Source organism: Strigops habroptila, chromosome 3, assembly GCF_004027225.2.
Source record: "Strigops habroptila isolate Jane chromosome 3, bStrHab1.2.pri, whole genome shotgun sequence".
Classification (NCBI taxonomy): domain Eukaryota; kingdom Metazoa; phylum Chordata; class Aves; order Psittaciformes; family Psittacidae; genus Strigops; species Strigops habroptila.
The window spans coordinates 2,505,584-2,522,931 of NC_044279.2; the positions used below are offsets into that span (position 1 = coordinate 2,505,584).

The 17,348-nt window shown below is 42.5% G+C and overlaps 1 protein-coding gene across 4 annotated transcripts in view; it reads left to right on the plus strand.

The window, feature by feature from the left end:
* CHCHD3 (coiled-coil-helix-coiled-coil-helix domain containing 3) overlaps positions 1-17,348 on the plus strand; it is a 156,451-nt gene that overhangs the window by 76,306 nt on the left and 62,797 nt on the right. For 2 of the 4 annotated variants that reach the window (XM_030478239.1, XM_030478240.1), the window contains exon 5: positions 16,178-16,192. The exons of the other annotated variants lie outside the window; for them this stretch is intronic. In XM_030478239.1, coding sequence (XP_030334099.1) covers positions 16,178-16,192 — 15 coding nt within the window. The remainder of the gene's footprint in view (positions 1-16,177; positions 16,193-17,348) is intronic. 4 annotated transcript variants of the gene reach the window in all.

Consider the following 17,348-nt stretch of genomic DNA (forward strand, 5'->3'; position numbering starts at 1 on the left):
GTGTAGTGATATACTTAGGGTGGGAGAAAAAAAAGCCTGTTTGCTTAAACCAGGTATATTTGCTTTCAAGCTTTTCCTCTTTTATGTAATTACTCCCAAATCCCTGCCCGCATTTCTTATACAAGTCACTTAGCCATAGCTACACTATGAGCTCTGCTTCAAGTTGGGTGTCCTGAATGTTAAATGCTTCCAACATTCCCCGAAGATGTGCTTGTTTGCCACTTGAATATATATTTTGGAGTAAAAATACGTTGTCTGCACTATTTCTCTAGTTCTTAGAGTAAGATAAGCTTTTGGCAGCAGTAAAGCTTCTAAAAGGTAAGAACTGTTTGCATTGGAAACTCCTAAAGTTGGAATGAGCTGCCACTTTTGAGGATGTAACAATGACCAAAGGTGTGGTTCAGGAGAAAGTGCTTTCTTATGGGGACAATGGAAAGATGATATCCAGGCTGTTCTTCCTCTAGTGAGCTGCAGGTCAGGGATCTGGATAATTCCTCTTCTAGTGAGGTGCTGGTCCCATTCCCATCCTGGTGCCCCTGGCATGTTGAGTTGCATGGAAGTCAGTGCGGTGCAGAAGGAAGAATGGTGACCACAAGAAGAACTCACAGCAGATCTACCTGATGGTAGCCCAGATCTACAGCTCAATGAAAAAATAGTAAGAAAGTTACTTTTTGTTACAGATTTTAAAAGGAAAATCCAGATTTCTCTTAATTCTTTTACAGCTTAAATTCCAGGGAAATCTCTCTTGGCCTTTCTTTTATTGACTCCAGTTAAGTAAAAGGAGATATGAGGCTCTTTGCCCATCATTAGAAGAAATACTGCTTGCTATGTATTACAGATTAAGACTTCCTAAAATCAAACAAGACTCTCGCATTTGAATTTATAGGAGCTGAATTTATGCAGCCATGGTGATATTGTGCATAAGGTAGATTCATGCCTCCATCGCTCCTTTGAGTGTCTGAGCTGGGCTTGGACTGTATGTCACAGGCAGTAATAACACTTGTACTTCTACCACAGTTACCTCACCAGTATTTCAGTGCCCAAATGCATTTTAACTTCTGCATGTAAATATATTGCTTCCTCCACCTATAAATTGAGGCTGTGGAAGTGGAATTTGGCAGATGCCTAATAGTGCTCAATAACAGAAAGAAAGAAGTGAAAAATAGTCACTGCCCAAGACTGCCTGTTGAATGTGGAAAGGTAGATATCGATTATTGAAGCTGACATTTGGTTATGGGTACTAGAGAACCCAGTTTTTATAGGAGGACTTTAGATGTTTAACTGACAGGTCTTGAGACATTGGTGTTATGTCCCATTGGAAAACAGTCTTGCGTTTCCTTAGCACCTTGTTTGGGTACTGAGTCAGTACTAACTTAAAGCATACCACTTGCTGCAGTGGTCAATGTGGACTTTACTCTGTTATCTCAATAACTGAAACCCATCTCCTTAAGTTGTTCAAATTTAGCAGGATCGTACTACATGGAGCTGTTGGAGTGAGCCCAGAGGAGGCCCCGGAGCTGCTGCGAGGGCTGGAGCAGCTCGGCTCTGGAGCCAGGCTGAGAGAGCTGGGCTGGGGCAGCCTGGAGAAGAGAAGGCTCCTGAAGGGGAGACCTTAGAGCAGCTCCAGTGCCTAAAGGGGCTCCAGGAAACCTGGAGAGGGGCTTTGGACAAGGGATGGAGGGACAGGCCAAGGGGAATGGCTTTAACCTGCCAGAGGGGAGATTGAGAAGAGCTCTTGGGCAGAAGTTCTTCCCTGTGAGGGTGCTGAGGCGCTGGCACAGACTTTTCCCAGAGAAGCTGTGGCTGCCCCATCCCTGGCAGTGTTCAAGGCCAGGTTGGACACAGGGGCTTGGAGCAACCTGCTCTAGTGGAAGGTGTCCCTGCCCGTGGCAGGGGGTTGGAACTGGATGAGCTTTAAGGTCCCTTCCAACCCAACCCAGGTTGTGATCTTATGATTGATACATGGTGATCAATGCACCAGTTATTGTCTGTATTTTCTCACATATATGCATTTTGAGTGGTCACATATAAATATTTGAGTGGTCAGAGATTGCTACACAATGAGTTCTGTTGTAAGAAAAACATGATTTCTGTTGGAAATTCATTTCTTTAGCCTCTGCATCCCTGGACATGTTAAATAAAGGTAGAGTCTCAGGTAAGATTAAATAGCTGTGTTACAGATAGATGTGAGATCTTGCAGATAGTAGCAACACAATTAAATGTATTTTTATATATATACAAGATATATATATATTTTCTTGTTTTCTATGGTGCAATAATGTTTTTCTTCTTTTGAGATTTCCTCTCGAAATCTCTTAACCTATATTATCTGTGTTAGTTCTCTGAACCCAAAGTTGCATAAAAGAAGAATCTCTTTAGAATAGCTTTAGGTGCTTCCGCTCCTGAATGAAGAATTACATAGAGCAGCACATAGAAAGCAAATTATATACTGCTTTTCTGCTGTTTGTCTCTGCAATCTGCCTTACCTTATAATTCACAAGACAGGATGAGAGGGGAAAGAAGTGGATAAAACCAGAGTTCTGCCCTTCTCTGACATTTCCAGTCAATCTCCCAGGCACTCTGCCTTGATTTGTCACCACGACTCCTGTATTCATCTGACAACCAGACCGAGGTACTTGAGAGACAAGGGAGAGTCCTTCAGTCCCTAGTCCAGGTTTTCTTGTTTCATTGCAGAGCTGTATCTTGTTTTATAGCCCTAAACCTCACCAGAGTGTTGTGTGCTCAGTATTATGTGGGATGAATAAACATTTTATCCCATCTTTTTACCTATTTATGATCAGTCATGTTTTGTTCTGCAGAATCTTCTAATTTCTCTTTAAGGACACAGAAAAGATGTTACTTTTCTACCATTTCTAAATTAATCTAATTCTACCAATTCTTTGCTCTTCTCAATTCCATGCAAATAGCAGTGGCATTACTCCTGCAAGTAGTTGGTATGTGGCTCCACGCTTACAAAATTAAGCACTAATTCTCACTGTGGGCTAGAACAGTCTGTATTGCATGACAAATGAGGCTTAAGCATGCAGTTAAAAAACCTCACTTCATAAATTCAGACAAGAGCTTTGCTTTCTAGCCCTGCAAATATTGGGCAGTCCACAAAAGGCTGTGTAAAACTGACATGTTTTAGCAACTCTCCACATGTAAGAGGAAGTTTTTTTGGCCATTATTGTAAAGTACTTGTCAGCTTATATTTTTCTGAAGCATTCTATTGACTGGGATGAAACCCCTTTTCTATGAAGCATGTTAAAGTGCTTTCTTTCACTTGAAGACTTTCTCACCCACAACATAAGATGGTTATGTTAAGATACTAGTATTCCTTTATCAAATGTATGGACTGTAGATTCTCCAAACATGGTACAGACTCCTTGCAAGCATCGCTGGTGACCTGAGAAAGGAAAAGGAAGGAAATCTTTGCTGTGGTGGCACAGACAGTTGAAATGAGGGCACAACTTGTGCTCTTGCAGCCCACAACTGTGCTTACTCCATTGGAGGGTCATGTATTGAGATGCCGTATCAAGCTCTTTGTGGATAGGGAATGCTCTTGAGCCAGAAGCTGTTTGCACTGAAGCCCTAATTCTTTTCTGCTTAATACTATAAACAAACAAAAGGATAGTCGTGATGACTGATAACATTTCCATCTCTGGAGGTTATGACTGGTATGGTAAGTTTCATAAATTATGGAATCAGAGGCTGGTTTGGGTTGAAAGGACCTTAAAGCTCATCCAGTTCCAACCCCTGCCGTGGGCAGGGACACCTTCCGCTAGAGCAGGTTGCTCCAAGCCCCTGTGTCCAACCTGGCCTTGAACACTGCCAGGGACGGGGCAGCCACAGCTTCTCTGGGCACCCTGTGCCAGCGCCTCAGCACCCTCATAGCTTACACCAATAACAAAGTTTAGCTTTGTTATTGCTGTTTGTGACTGTGCCTTCTACCACTCATGCTCTCTAAGGATGGAAAAAATTCCCACAATATGGCTTATTGGATGTTAATTGTTCACTGTGTTGTTTTCTTGCCACCTTGTCTCTTGAATATATATTACATTAAATCGTGCAGGTGTTCTTCCACTAATTGTCCATATTGTGTTTGTGCTGCACTGAGCACAGCTGTATCTTCATCCAAGGCTGAGGTTGAGCTGCTCTATTTGTGATACTGCAATAAGCAAAACCAACACAGTGATTAATAGTTTCTCTAGTAGTGGGTCATAGTGAGACCTTCTCACCCATTTCTAACCTAGCCCTTACAGCAGTAATACTCGATTTTCAAGCTAATGACTTCTTACTGTTTTGATTGAAATTACAGTCTTAATTTCTACTCACCCTTGATAGTTAGTTAAGCAGCTGCAGTGTTGGAGCAGAGTGTAAATTATAGCTGGGACAGGTTTGCTGTTTTCATGGTTTTTGGGAAGGGGAAGAGAAGGGAGAGCAGGAGTGGGGAGAGTCTTGATGAGCCATCAGTATTGGTTTGCTTTGGTGAACTCAGAGCATGGATTGCTCAGAGCATGACTGCATGGAGACCTCAGAGCAGCCTTCCAGTTTCTAAAGGGGGCCTACAAGGATGCTGGAGTGGGACTCTTCATCAAGGATTATAGCAATAGAACAAGGGGTGATGAGTTCAAACTGAAACAGGGGAAATGCAGGTCAGCTATAAGGAAGAAGTTGTTCCCTGTGAGGGTGCTGAGGCACTGGCACAGGGTGCCCAGAGAAGCTGTGGCTGCCCCATCCCTGGCAGTGTTCAAGGCCAGGTTGGACACAGGGGCTTGGAGCAACCTGCTCTAGTGGAAGGTGTCCCTGCCCGTGGCAGGGGGTTGGAACTGGAGGAGCTTTAAGGTCCTTTCCAATTTAAACCATTCTATGATTTGCTGTCTTTGTCTTCAATGTGCTTCTCAGCACTTTTTCTCTTCTTCAGGCTGGGAAATTGTGCTTTGTGCTGTGTGAATTTCTCTGTCTTAAGAACAATGAGGCTGATGGTTGGAAATTCGCTGAGTGGAGAAACTGCGTCTTTCCTTCTGCACAAGTCATTCGAACCAGTTTGGCGTTCTGCTTTTTGTCTCAGCAGTATTTAAATTAACTTGTTAGCTATTTTTTCCCTTACTGATTAGATACTTTGTTTTGTTTTACACCTTGAGCTTTGTTTAACATCAGTTCCTTCCACTGTTTAGCTGTTCTCAACACACAGATGAGACACACTTGTGCAAGACGACTTCTCAAAGCTTGTTGTATGGGTCTGCACAATCCCTCTATAAATTGTCATCTTGATTGTGAAAGAAAAGAGTTGGCAAGGCTTTTTGAGGGCTTTTATGTCTTTCTTGGTTATGTTGATGCAGCATCACAGCAGCTGACTGCAAGTGCCTCAAATTTTGGACTCAAATAATGGGTTTTGTCACATGCCACAAGAAACAAAGTAGGTTTTGGAACATGCAGGTGGTACAAAAAGGATGGAGTTTCCTCCTTAATCTCTTATAATTCATGCATGACAGACTTCAATATTTCCAGTTATTATCATAGTGATGAGGTTTACAGTCCTCAAAGGAATTCAGAGGCTCCACTACCGTATAGGTGTAACTGTGGATGTTTGCAGAGTTAATACAAACATCTCACCTTTTCTGGGTTTTGCTCAGTGATTGGCTTCTCTGATAACTCCTGGCAATGAGTTCTGTAGGTTAATTATGCATTTAATTGGTTTCAAATTTGTTGCTTTTCAATTTCACTGTTCACTGAATATCTCCTCGGTCTTGTGTTACGGGAAGGAGTAAATAAGAGAAGCCTGACTCACCTCCTCTGAACATCTGATTATGTTGTACACATCTAGGATGTACCCTTCTATGTACACAAAGTACTTCTGGTGGGTTTGGTCTTTATGTATCTCCAGCTTTTTTCTTCTCTGAAGTTTTGGGCTGTAGTGACCAGAGCTCTGGGAGGATCTGGGAGGTTTAGTTATTTAGTTATGTCAAATAACATGATCTCAGTGTGATGCCTGAAGGACGTGGGGGGGTTTAGTCTAGAGACGAGAAGGCTCGGGAGGACCTTCTCACTCTCTGCAACTGCCTGACAGGAGGCTGGAGCCAGGAGGGGGCTGGTCTCTGCTCCCAAGGAACAAGGGATGGGACAAGAGGAACCGGCCTCGAGCTGCCCCAGGGCAGGTTTAGATGGAGCTGAGGAACAATTCCTTCCCCAGAGGGTGCTCAGGCATTGGAACAGGCTGCCCAGGGCAGGGCTGGAGTCACCGTCCCTGCAAGTGTTCACACCCCGTGTAGCCGAGGCCTCAGTGCCATGGGTTAGTGGTGGCCTCGGCAGTGCTGGGTTAATGGTTGGACTTGATCTTTAAGGTCTTTCCAACACAGTTGATTCTATGATTCTCTTTTCCCTTCATAAATCTCTTTCTGTTTTTATTTGGCTGTTGTTACACACAGGACAAGTTTTTCTTGGCTGGCCTGCAGGAATATAAAGTCTTTTTCTAGTGCTTTACGATCAGAATACAAATACTTCATGTGGCTGGTGCAGGCTTTTGCTTCCACATTGTATCATCTTCCATTCATCCTCACTATCTTTAGGCTGTCCAGGACTTGTAACTCCAACAGCTTATTGTGATGTTTTATGTGGTCTTAATGAATTAAAATGATTTCCTGTTGCTATCAATGTATCTCTCTTTCCACATAACTGTGGTCATCTTAGTCATAAACTGCCTGAAATATTGGACATTGCCCATGTAATCTTCTCTGGTTTGATCTTTTTGGCCATTTCTATCCAGTAATATTAAACCTTTGAGCATTTCATTGGATTTTACGAGTATTCACTTTACATTTTTCCTTGTGTAAGATAGAATTGAATTATTTGTTGAATATCCCATTAGAAAACTGTCTTATTCTTTCCCGTGGTGAGGAAGATTGTTGTTTTTGTAACCGTGTTTTTGTCTGTGCCCTGCTATGTTAATCACTCTAAATGTTGTGTCAACATTATTTCCATAACAAGGATGTCAGAGGAAGGAACAGAAACGTAGTGTCAGACCCTCTCTTACATGTATTTTCTGCCTTCTATTAGTAAATGATATTTCTAAGTTTGGGGTTTTTTAGTTGCTCGGTCCCAAATAAGTACCACACTCAAATAAATACCTTCTGAAGTGGTCAGGGCTTTAAGAAAGTAAAATATAAATCATTTTCATATGTTTTTCCAGCATAATCTTTACAAAAATCAAGTGTTTGTCTCCTTCTTGTATGAAGTCTGCTTTTCCCATCAATTTTATATATATTTTTTGTGCTTAGAATATTATTTATTCCAGTTAGAATAATACAAACGCCTGCAGAGCTTGAAGTATAATTATGTTAAACACTGCACAGATGTGTAGCGAGTTCCAGGCTCTGCCCTAGAGACTCTGCAGTCAAATGAGAAGAGAAATAAAAGTGCAATGAGTGGAAGTTGGACATAGAAATTCAATGACACGTGCTATAGGATGATATAAAAGGGAGAGGCTCACCGGTAATCAATACATAAATCAATCCCAGCTCCTTCCAGAGCTACTCTACTCAAGGCAGTAATTCTCTTGTGGGTTTATTTCACTATTAGTTGCTAAAATTTTAAAGCAAATTCTGAAAGACCAGCATTGTAGTTTGCTAATTAAAATAGAAAGAACATTAAATGTGTTGTATCCCCCTTCCTGCTGTTTTCCCCCACTTTCCCAAGGCTTTGCTTTCTAGCTTTGCTGGATCTTCGTTTGTATTTAGTAATTTAATCAGGTATAGTAACTTCTCTTATCACATAGGAGTCTCAGAGTGAAGTATTTTAGAGATACAATGAAAAGAACCATGTAACTGTCCTATTATTTGCTTGAATTGAGTTTTCAAAGTGCTGCAAGGAATCAAAAGAGAAGAGCTAAAAAGCAGTTACTTGTTCAGTGGGATAAATTCTGTATAGCCTTGATATAGATGACATACCAATTAGCTGTAAATACTTTCTGTATCATGTGGATTTTTTGTGTATGCTGATGGGAAAAGATCTTTTGTGAAAGCTGTAGTGTTCCCACACTGACCAAACTGATACTCCCTTGGCAATGCTGGCGTTAAATACCTAAATATTTCACTGTGAAGTCATATGCCCCGTTCAAAAGATCAGCTTGTTTCTGAGTTACAACTTCTGTCTTAAATCGTAGAATCATAGAGTGGTTTGGATTGGAAAGGACCTGAAGATCATCCAGTTCCAACCCCTTGTCACGAGCAGGGACACCTTCCACTAGAGCAGGTTGCTCCAAGCCCCTGTGTCCAACCTGGCCTTGAACACTGCCAGGGATGGGGCAGCCACAGCTTCTCTGGGCACCCTGTGCCAGCACCTCAGCACCCTCACAGGGAACAACAACTGCCTTATCTCTAACCTAAACTTCCCCTGTTTCAGTTTGAACCCATCATTTCTTGTCCTATCACTACAGTCCCTGATGAATCACCTACTAGTTGCAGTTGTTTTATTATCAACCCCCTTAGGAAAAACTCTCTGGTTTGGAATAGTGGTGCACAGTATAGCTGCATTATTTGAAACAGAATCAATGAGTTTTGGTGGTTTATTACCACAGACTTCAATTTAATAAGATTTAATTTCCAAAATACAGATAATCTATTGTCTTAAAGATGTTTTTAAGTTAGTGCCTTTTTAAACATCCAGGGTACTGTTTAGAATGTATCTTTCACATTGAGAAATACCTGATGTAGCTACAAGTGATTCAATTCTGTGTCTTAAGCAGAAATCAATAACTTGAATAGCTGAGAAGAAATAAATGTGTTCTTATTTTTTATTCAAAAGTGGATTTACCTACTTGGGCATCATCTTTTTTTGCCTTTAGTGGAAATTGGTTACCAGGATAACAGACTTGAGCAGCCAGTTCCAATGATGGAACTTCTGTTGGAAGGAGATTATATCAATTCAGGTGTAGTTTTGATCATTTAATACAAGAAGTAGGATATAATGGAAAATAACTGGAGAACGTGTGGTCCCTGATGCTACTAGACTCTAATAAACGCAGGATAGAGTCAGTTTTCTATGGGATTTCAGATGAGATTGACTTTGAAGTGGGCTTCAACGAGATGTTGAGTTTTCACTGCTTGTATTAATGCAGCATCTATAATAATTATTTCGCTGCTTATCTTCAATCTACTGAATCTTCAGCTCACAAGACAAGTAGTAAGTTGTGGCTTTTAGAAATGTAATAATATAACATCAAAGTGACAAGTGATGCTGGATTCCTGAAGCAAGAATAAAGATTCTTAAAGGGAAAGCTTTTCTCTTCTCTGGATATTTAGGCATTAGGCAACCGAGGTGCAAGTTTCTTCTCATTGACTTGTTTTTTGACTTTGGTGGCAAACTGGAGTGAGAACACCTTCTGGAAGGGTGGTGGTTCCTTATGTTCTCCTTTGTTTTATGTCATGTATTGTTATAAAGTACATCAAATATTGGCTCACAGTGCTCGCTAATACATTTTGTTTATCTTTCTGTTGTTCATTTCACCCAGGAAATCCACAGTACTTCTGTAAAATTATCATTAGAGAGCTGGGCTGGTTCAGCCTGGAGAAGAGAAGGCTCCTTAAGGGGAGACCTCAGAGCAGCTCCAGTGCCTAAAGGGGCTCCAGGAAACCTGAAGAGGGGCTTTGGCCAAGGGCCTGTAGGGACAGGCCAAGGGGAATGGCTTTAACCTGCCAGAGGGGAGATTGAGATGAGCTCTGAGGCAGAAGCTCTTCCCTGTGAGGGTGCTGAGGCGCTGGCACAGGGTGCCCAGAGAAGCTGTGGCTGCCCCATCCCTGGCAGTGTTCAAGGCCAGGTTGGACACAGGGGCTTGGAGCAACCTGCTCTAGTGGAAGGTGTCCCTGCCCGTGGCAGGGGGTTGGAGCTGGAGGAGCTTTAAGATCCCTTCCAACCCAAACCAGTCTGGGATTCTGTGAATTCTGAACACAATGACAAAGATCACAAATACTTATAACTTACTACGATAGCCATGTAGCAACAAAGCTTGAAGTAGAACATAGTCTTAAATCTTTACCAGCAGTTATTTTTCCTGAGTTTTACAGGATAATAGTTCTCTTGCTCCATTTCTATATAAAGCAATCCACTTTGGCTCACACAGAGTAGTCTATGCTTCTTTAAGATTAGTGCAAATCTGTACATATTTGACATCTGACTGAAACATCAGAAGCTGTCAGAAATGGTTATAGACATTATTTGAATTGCTTCAAATACCTGGCAGCAGTACAGATAGTCTTTAAAATGTTTGATCTTGTTGGACTGTGTTAGTTAAATGAAAAGCATGTACACACTTTCAGAAAGAAGTCATGCCTGCCTTTTATTCCCCTTGACATGCATGTATGCAACACAGATTTGTTTAGCATCTCTTTTTTACTTTGAACTATGGTTGCATGCAAACATGAGGCTTTTCTGCATCTTGCTAATAAATATGATAGTCAGGAATGTATTTTAATTCTTTTTTTCAAGAAACTAAAATCTTCAGGATCTGTTGATTTCAGATTGCACAAACCAGATGGTTCACCCCCTGAGGAGCAAAGTTTGGTGCTAAGTGAAGCTTTTCTGTAGTGCTCATATTGCTCATTTTGGAGTAGGTTGGTACAATTGTGCGATCTTTCTGCCCCTTGTTTTGAGGATAGGATCATAAAATAAATCGGGGTGGAAGAAACCTGGAAGCCTCTAAAGTGATGATGTGATCATATCAAGTGATTATATCAAGGGAGAATGGCTTTAACCTGCCAGAGGGGAGATTGAGAGGAGCTCTTAGGCAGAAGTTGTTCCCTGTGAGGGTGCTGAGGCGCTGGCGCAGGGTGCCCAGAGAAGCTGTGGCTGCCCCATCCCTGGCAGTGTTCAAGGCCAGGTTGGACACAGGGGCTTGGAGCAACCTGCTCTAGTGGAAGGTGTCCCTGCCCGTGGCAGGGGTTGGAGCTGGGTGGGCTTTAAGGTCCGTTCCAACGCAAACCATTCTGTGATTCTATGAATGTTCTCCTGCATATTCCTGTGTCTTACATTAGAAATTAAATCCAAAACTGTCTTGTTTGACACAATCTACATCTGTTTTTTTCCTTCTTTGGTCTATAACTGGATTCAGAACATGAAGCTCTGTGTCACAGGTTCTGTACAGACCGGGTCCTAACTTGTCATAAATTCAGTTCTTAAATTCTCTCCATTAGCCCTCTCTCCATGTGATCTTTATCTGCACTACTCATTCCTTTAGGGCTTCGTTATTTTTAGACAATGTCCTGTAGCACATTTACAGGTAATTACAAAAGCTTGTTTTAATTACAGTTGCCAAGGAATATATTTTATGATGCATTATTGTTGCTGCTGTTTCTAATTCATAGCTATTCTCTACCTTTACAAGTGGAAATGAACACAGGGGGTTTTCAAGTTATGTGTCTGGTCTGTTTTCTGTGGTTAGGAATGACTTTGTGAATAGCAATAGCTTCAAAGAGAAATTATTTGGGGGGGAAGGGAGAAGCATATGTTCCTAGGAATATCCATAAGTTATTCCTTGTGCTCATTCAGAGTGACGTGTGTATTCATATGTTGAAATAGAAGGGTGTCAGTTTAAATGCTGCAATCCAACATATATTAAACGTGGAAATATGTAATATTTTTTATTGGGACACTATATGCAGTGAATGAACATTGTAGTTTTACTGACCTTAAGAATGCACACAAGAAGAAACCATTTTAACCTGATTTTATCAATGTGCAAACCTGAATGCACAGGGCTATACGTGATGAGTGAATGTAGTCCATTGCAAAAGGGTTTCTGGGCAGAGCTATTTAGTGGACATCAAATGCTGTGTAACTGTTTCACAACTGACAGTCATAGTCTGTAGCTGAGTGACATTAGTGTCAACAAGCTCATGGATTCACACGCTGCTTTAACCTATAGATAAACTCATCCAGCAGACCTCAAGTGGAGAAAGGAATGTAAAATCTGCAGCAATAGAATGGTATGTTGTGAAATGAGTGGTTTAGGGTGGTTCAAAGAATGACCATCAAAGGTCTTAGCAAGAGCAGTTTTAATATGATTTAAAAAGGCATGACTTAGCAGAATTTGATGGCAAGGTTTGCTCTATTATTTGTGACATGAATCACAGAATCCCAGACTGGTTTGGGTTTGAAGGGACCTTAAAGCTCATCCAGCTCAACCCCCTGCCATGGGCAGGGACACCTTCCACTAGAGCAGGTTGCTCCAAGCCCCTGTGTCCAACCTGGCCTTGAACACTGCCAGGGATGGGGCAGCCACAGCTTCTCTGGGCACCCTGTGCCGGCGCCTCAGCACCCTCACAGGGAAGAATGGATGAAGCATACAGTGGAAAATGGTGAAAGATCACTTTTTGAGATGTGCTCTCTTGTAGTAGTGGTGCATCACAGTTCTCCTGTGAGATGGTCATGCTTCTGGCACTGCTGAAGGCCAGCCCTCCTCTGCCACTTTCTTTTGCCTATTAATCCATTAACCTTTTCTTCAGAGGACACAGGCTTGCCTGAGGGCCTGTAGATATTTCATGTGACCTTTCCCATGAAAAAAGCCCTCATTGCTGTAGTTAGCATTTCATTTGGCAAAACCCCTTAGTCTTGTAAACGCATTGTGACAGGATGCTCTTGCAGCCCTGGACCTGATGCCTGGTCTTACTCACAGCCTCGAATGTAGCTTGAGAGACCTATCCCTTGGTTTTCCCCTGATATTCATGGTGGGGTGATGAGGAAATGACCATGACACAGCTTGGCAAGACCTAGGCAGGGCACTTTCAGATGGCTGATAATGATTGATAAGTTTAGTGTAAAGCTGGACTCTGTATTTTGAAGCTAATCACTCTTCTCTGCCAGCAAAATGCAAACTGAAGCCATCTCAGTGGTGTTCTGCTGTGAACTTGGTGGATGTTGATGAATTTAGAGCTTAGCAGCTGTAAACCTGGGCTTGCTGAGTGCTTCAAGAGCTGATTTTGAAACCTGCCTACAAACTTCTCCCAGATTACCTGATAGTGGTTTATCCCCTGCAGCTCCTTAAAGAAGAGCAATTGCAGACTGCACCCACCTTGAACCTTGCTGTATCCAACTAACTGGATCCCTATCTTTATGTTTCAAAGAGAATTATTCAACATACATTTTCATTCAGCTGCTTATTTGCTCTGTTCTACCTTAGTAAGGAGATAATGAATCACAGAATCATTAGGGTTGGAAGGGATCTCTGGAGATCATCCAGTCCAACACTCTGCCAAGGCAGGGCCACCCAAAGAAGGTTACACAGGAACGTGTCCAGGTGGGCTTTGAACATGTCCAGAGAGGGAGACTCCACAACGCCCTGGGCAGCCTGTTCCAGTGCTCTGACACCCTTAATGTAAAGAAGTTCTTCCTCATGTTGAGGTGAAACTTGTTGTGTTGTAGTTCATGGCCATTGCTCCTCATCCTGTCACTGAGCACCACTGAAAAGAGTCTGGCACCATCCTCCTGGCACCGCCTTTGAGCTATTGATCTGCATTGATGAGATCCTCTCTCAGTCTGCTCTTCTGCAGACTAACCAGGCCCAGCTCCCACAATCTCTCCTCATAAGAGCGATGCTCCAGACCCCTGAGCATCCCTGTGGCCTCCACTGGACCCTCTCCAGCAGCTCCTTATCTTTCTTGTGTTGAGGAGCCCAGAACTGAACACAGTGCTCCAGATGTGGCCCCACCAGGGTCAACTAGAGGGGGAGCATCTCCTCCCTCAACCTGCTGCCACACTCCTCATGCGCCCCAGAATACTCTTGTCTCTCCTGGCTGCACAGGCACACTGCAGCTCATAGTTAACTGATGTGTACCTGTTGTACCCAGCATAAGAAGGGTTTGGCTTGGTGCAGCTCTGCAAGTGTCCCTGCAGCCGTGAGCGAGGCGATGTAGATGTTTCCACCCACTTCCAGTGATGGACACTCATCCCAGTGCTGTGCTAAATCCAGGCACTCCTTTTGAAAATGAAACCCAGGTTGGCCTTTAGACCTCAGTCCAACATCCCAGTGATTCTGAACCACCTATATTTAGTATCAGCGAGCTGGTTTTGGATTCTCACTTTGGGTGCTCTTGGGAAAATGGGCTGCCCCTCAAGGGTGACTTTCGGAAGCTCTTTTCTAAACAACACCCAAGCAAACACTTTGTTTATTAGAGTTACTTTGTGAAGAAGCAGTGAGCCTGGTCCAATAACTCATTTACACCTCAAGTGCAGCATTCAGCTAATTGAATACATGGCTACTGTTAATTATTCTGTTACAGCTAATTGATATTCACTGGGCTCATGTTGCTGCAGCCACATAAATATACTATTACCTTACAGGGTTTTATTTCTGCAGCGAATTCTCTTCCATTGGCATATTTATATTGTCTCCTGTATAAATGAATAATCCTTTGTTTACTATATCTTTTGAACTTTGCTGTGGCTGCATTACTGCACAAATGCCAGGGTTGTAGCTATATGGAAGAGGCCTCTTGTTTCTGAGTTTCTTACTGGCCTGCCAAATCTTCCAGTTCCTTTCACAATATAGGGAATGAGACCATTGGATAAATGTATTATTTAGTATTCTTAAAATCTGATATTTCTAGTTTATCAGTGATGTAAAAGCTTTGGTATGATCAGGGCAGTAGACAACATGACTATAATTCACTTCTTGGCCTCCGTATCTTTGGTACACTAAACCCATCTGTTTTGATCACTAGTTATCCTGGGGGGCAGGCAACCAAATCCAAGAATCAACCCAAAAAGCTAACAGTTTCCACAGCAAACCAAACTTCCCGGGGCAATTAACACCAGATGGGTGTTATTTGCATTCCCCTGCTCATACTGTCTTTCATATATATATAAATTGAGTGATCAGATACTGTTAATCAAATCCATTTCTCTTTTGTGAATGGAGAGGGGCTTTGGACAAGGGCCTGGAGGGACAGCACAAGGGGAATGGCTTTAACCTGCCAGAGGGGAGACTGAGATGAGCTCTGAGGCAGAAGCTCTTCCCTGTGAGGGTGCTGAGGCGCTGGCACAGGGTGCCCAGAGAAGCTGTGGCTGCCCCATCCCTGGCAGTGTTCAAGGCCAGGTTGGACACAGGGGCTTGGAGCAACCTGCTCTAGTGGAAGGTGTCCCTGCCCGTGGCAGGGGTTGGAGCTGGAGGAGCTTTAAGGTCTCTTCCAACCCAAACCATCCTGTGATTCTATGGTATGATTTGATCAGGAAGCAAGACATAGATGGGAAGAATTTAAACTGAGCTGCACCCAGAGGAGAGGATGGGTTTCATCTCCTCCATCATTAGTCTGCCCTTGACCTGTTGTGTTTGTACACCCTGAAAATTTCTGCCCTTGTGAATTGTCAGTAATGGGGCAAGTGAATTAAGTCATGAAGCCCTTGCATGGGTTTTATTCTATCTTACTGGCTTTCCCAAGTCAGTTTTACTGCTTGGTTTCAGGTCATCAATAGAATCATGTGAGACACTATTGAATTGTAAGAACTAAAACTTAACTGAGTTCTCAGGAGCGTTATGGAACATTAATTTCACATTTTCTTTGTCCCTGCCCTATTTAACTCCATTTGCACAAAAGGAATGTTCTTGAGTTTGCAAATATTTCAAGGCTCATGAAGTGATTAGGCATCAAATATTCATGTATGAGTAACTATGACAATGCATTGAAGTAGTGCTTTAGGTACGTGGGAGAGGATGGTTTTGGGGAGGCACAATCTGCAATGGTTTTCCAGCTGTTTCTGTAACCATCAGCTTTGGGAGGTCATACAGGGATTATCTAGAAGAAGCCGAACCGTGATCAATCCAAAGCGTGGTATTAGGCTGCAGAACATTTAGTTTAATCAGCTTTGCAAAAACCTGTAATTAGTGTATAAAGGCTCATTTAAATGGTACTGAAGAGGGTTGTAGCATGTGCTTCATTGCACTATACTGAAGATGGGGTGGTTGGCAAAGGAGAAGGTTCATCTAAGTAGCATTAATATTTGGCTTTGTGCTTTTTGGATGAGCAGGGGGATTTGGGGAGAAGTTGCGTTAAAAAAGAACAACTTCCAAGTAGTTTTTAGCATTGCTTTATGTAAGAGATATGTTTGATGTATTATGTTTTTCCATTCTTTCTATTCACCATTCTATAATAAATCTAATTGGACACTGGTTTTTTTTTACATGCTTCAGGATATAGAAACAAAGGTAAGTAGTAAGTCAAAGAACAACCAAAAATCCAAAGTTTTGATTTTATTCCTTTGCTGTTTACCAAAAAACCCTTCAAAGTCAAAACCCACCTCCTAATTTTGACAAAGAGAATTGAGTCCTGTATCTATACAAGCACAGCACCGTACGTGGTGTAAGTTTTCTGACATGCTTCTATGACCTGGAGATACCATCTGCAGTAGCAAGAGTACGACAGTTTAGTGTTTGACATGATAGAATCATACAATCATAGAATGGTTTGGGTTGGAAAGGACTTTAAGATCACCCAGTTCCAACCCCCTGCCATGGGCAGGGACACCTCACACTAGACCATGTCACCCAAGGCTCTGTCCAGCCTGACCTTGAACGCTGACAGGGATGGAGCATTTACCACTTCTCTGGGCACCCTGTGCCAGCGCCTCAGCACCCTCACAGTAAAGAACTTCTTCCTTATATCTAACTTGATCCCCTGTTTCAGTTTGAACCCATCACCCCTTGTCCTATCACTCCAGTCCCTGATGAAGAGCCCCTCTGCAGCATCCTTGTAGCCCCCTTCGGACACTGGAAGCTGCTCTGAGGTCTCCACGCAGCTTCTCTTCTCCAGGCTCAACAGCCCCAATGTTCTCAGCCTGTCTCCATACGGGAGGTGCTCCAGCCCCTGATCATCCTCGTGGCCTCCTCTGGACTTACTCCAACAGCTCCATGTCCTTCTTATGTTGAGGACACTAGAACTCCACACAGTGCTCCAAGTGGGGTCTCATGAGAGTAGAGGGGCAGGATGACCTCCTTCAGTGCTGCTAAAATAGGAAGTTGACTTTGTAGTCTCAGTACCTGTGTGAAAACAACGTTAGAGGTAAATGACTACTATTGAATAGGCAGTTGTGGTAATGACCACTGATAGTTAATTATTAGTCACTAAGGTAGGTTATTATTAAAACGTTACAAGCCTGCAATGAATTTGTGCTGATGATTTAAACATTAAATCCTCCATAGCTTGTTAAAAACCACTTGTCTGGTATTTCCTCTGGAGGACTTAGAGCTTTGTATGAATTCTGTGGGCATGTGTGCTCTTTGAATGTGTTTTGTAATACTTAATGAGTCCCCTTAATAGTAGATATTGGTACATACTGCAGATGAAAAGCCAAAAAACTGTCAA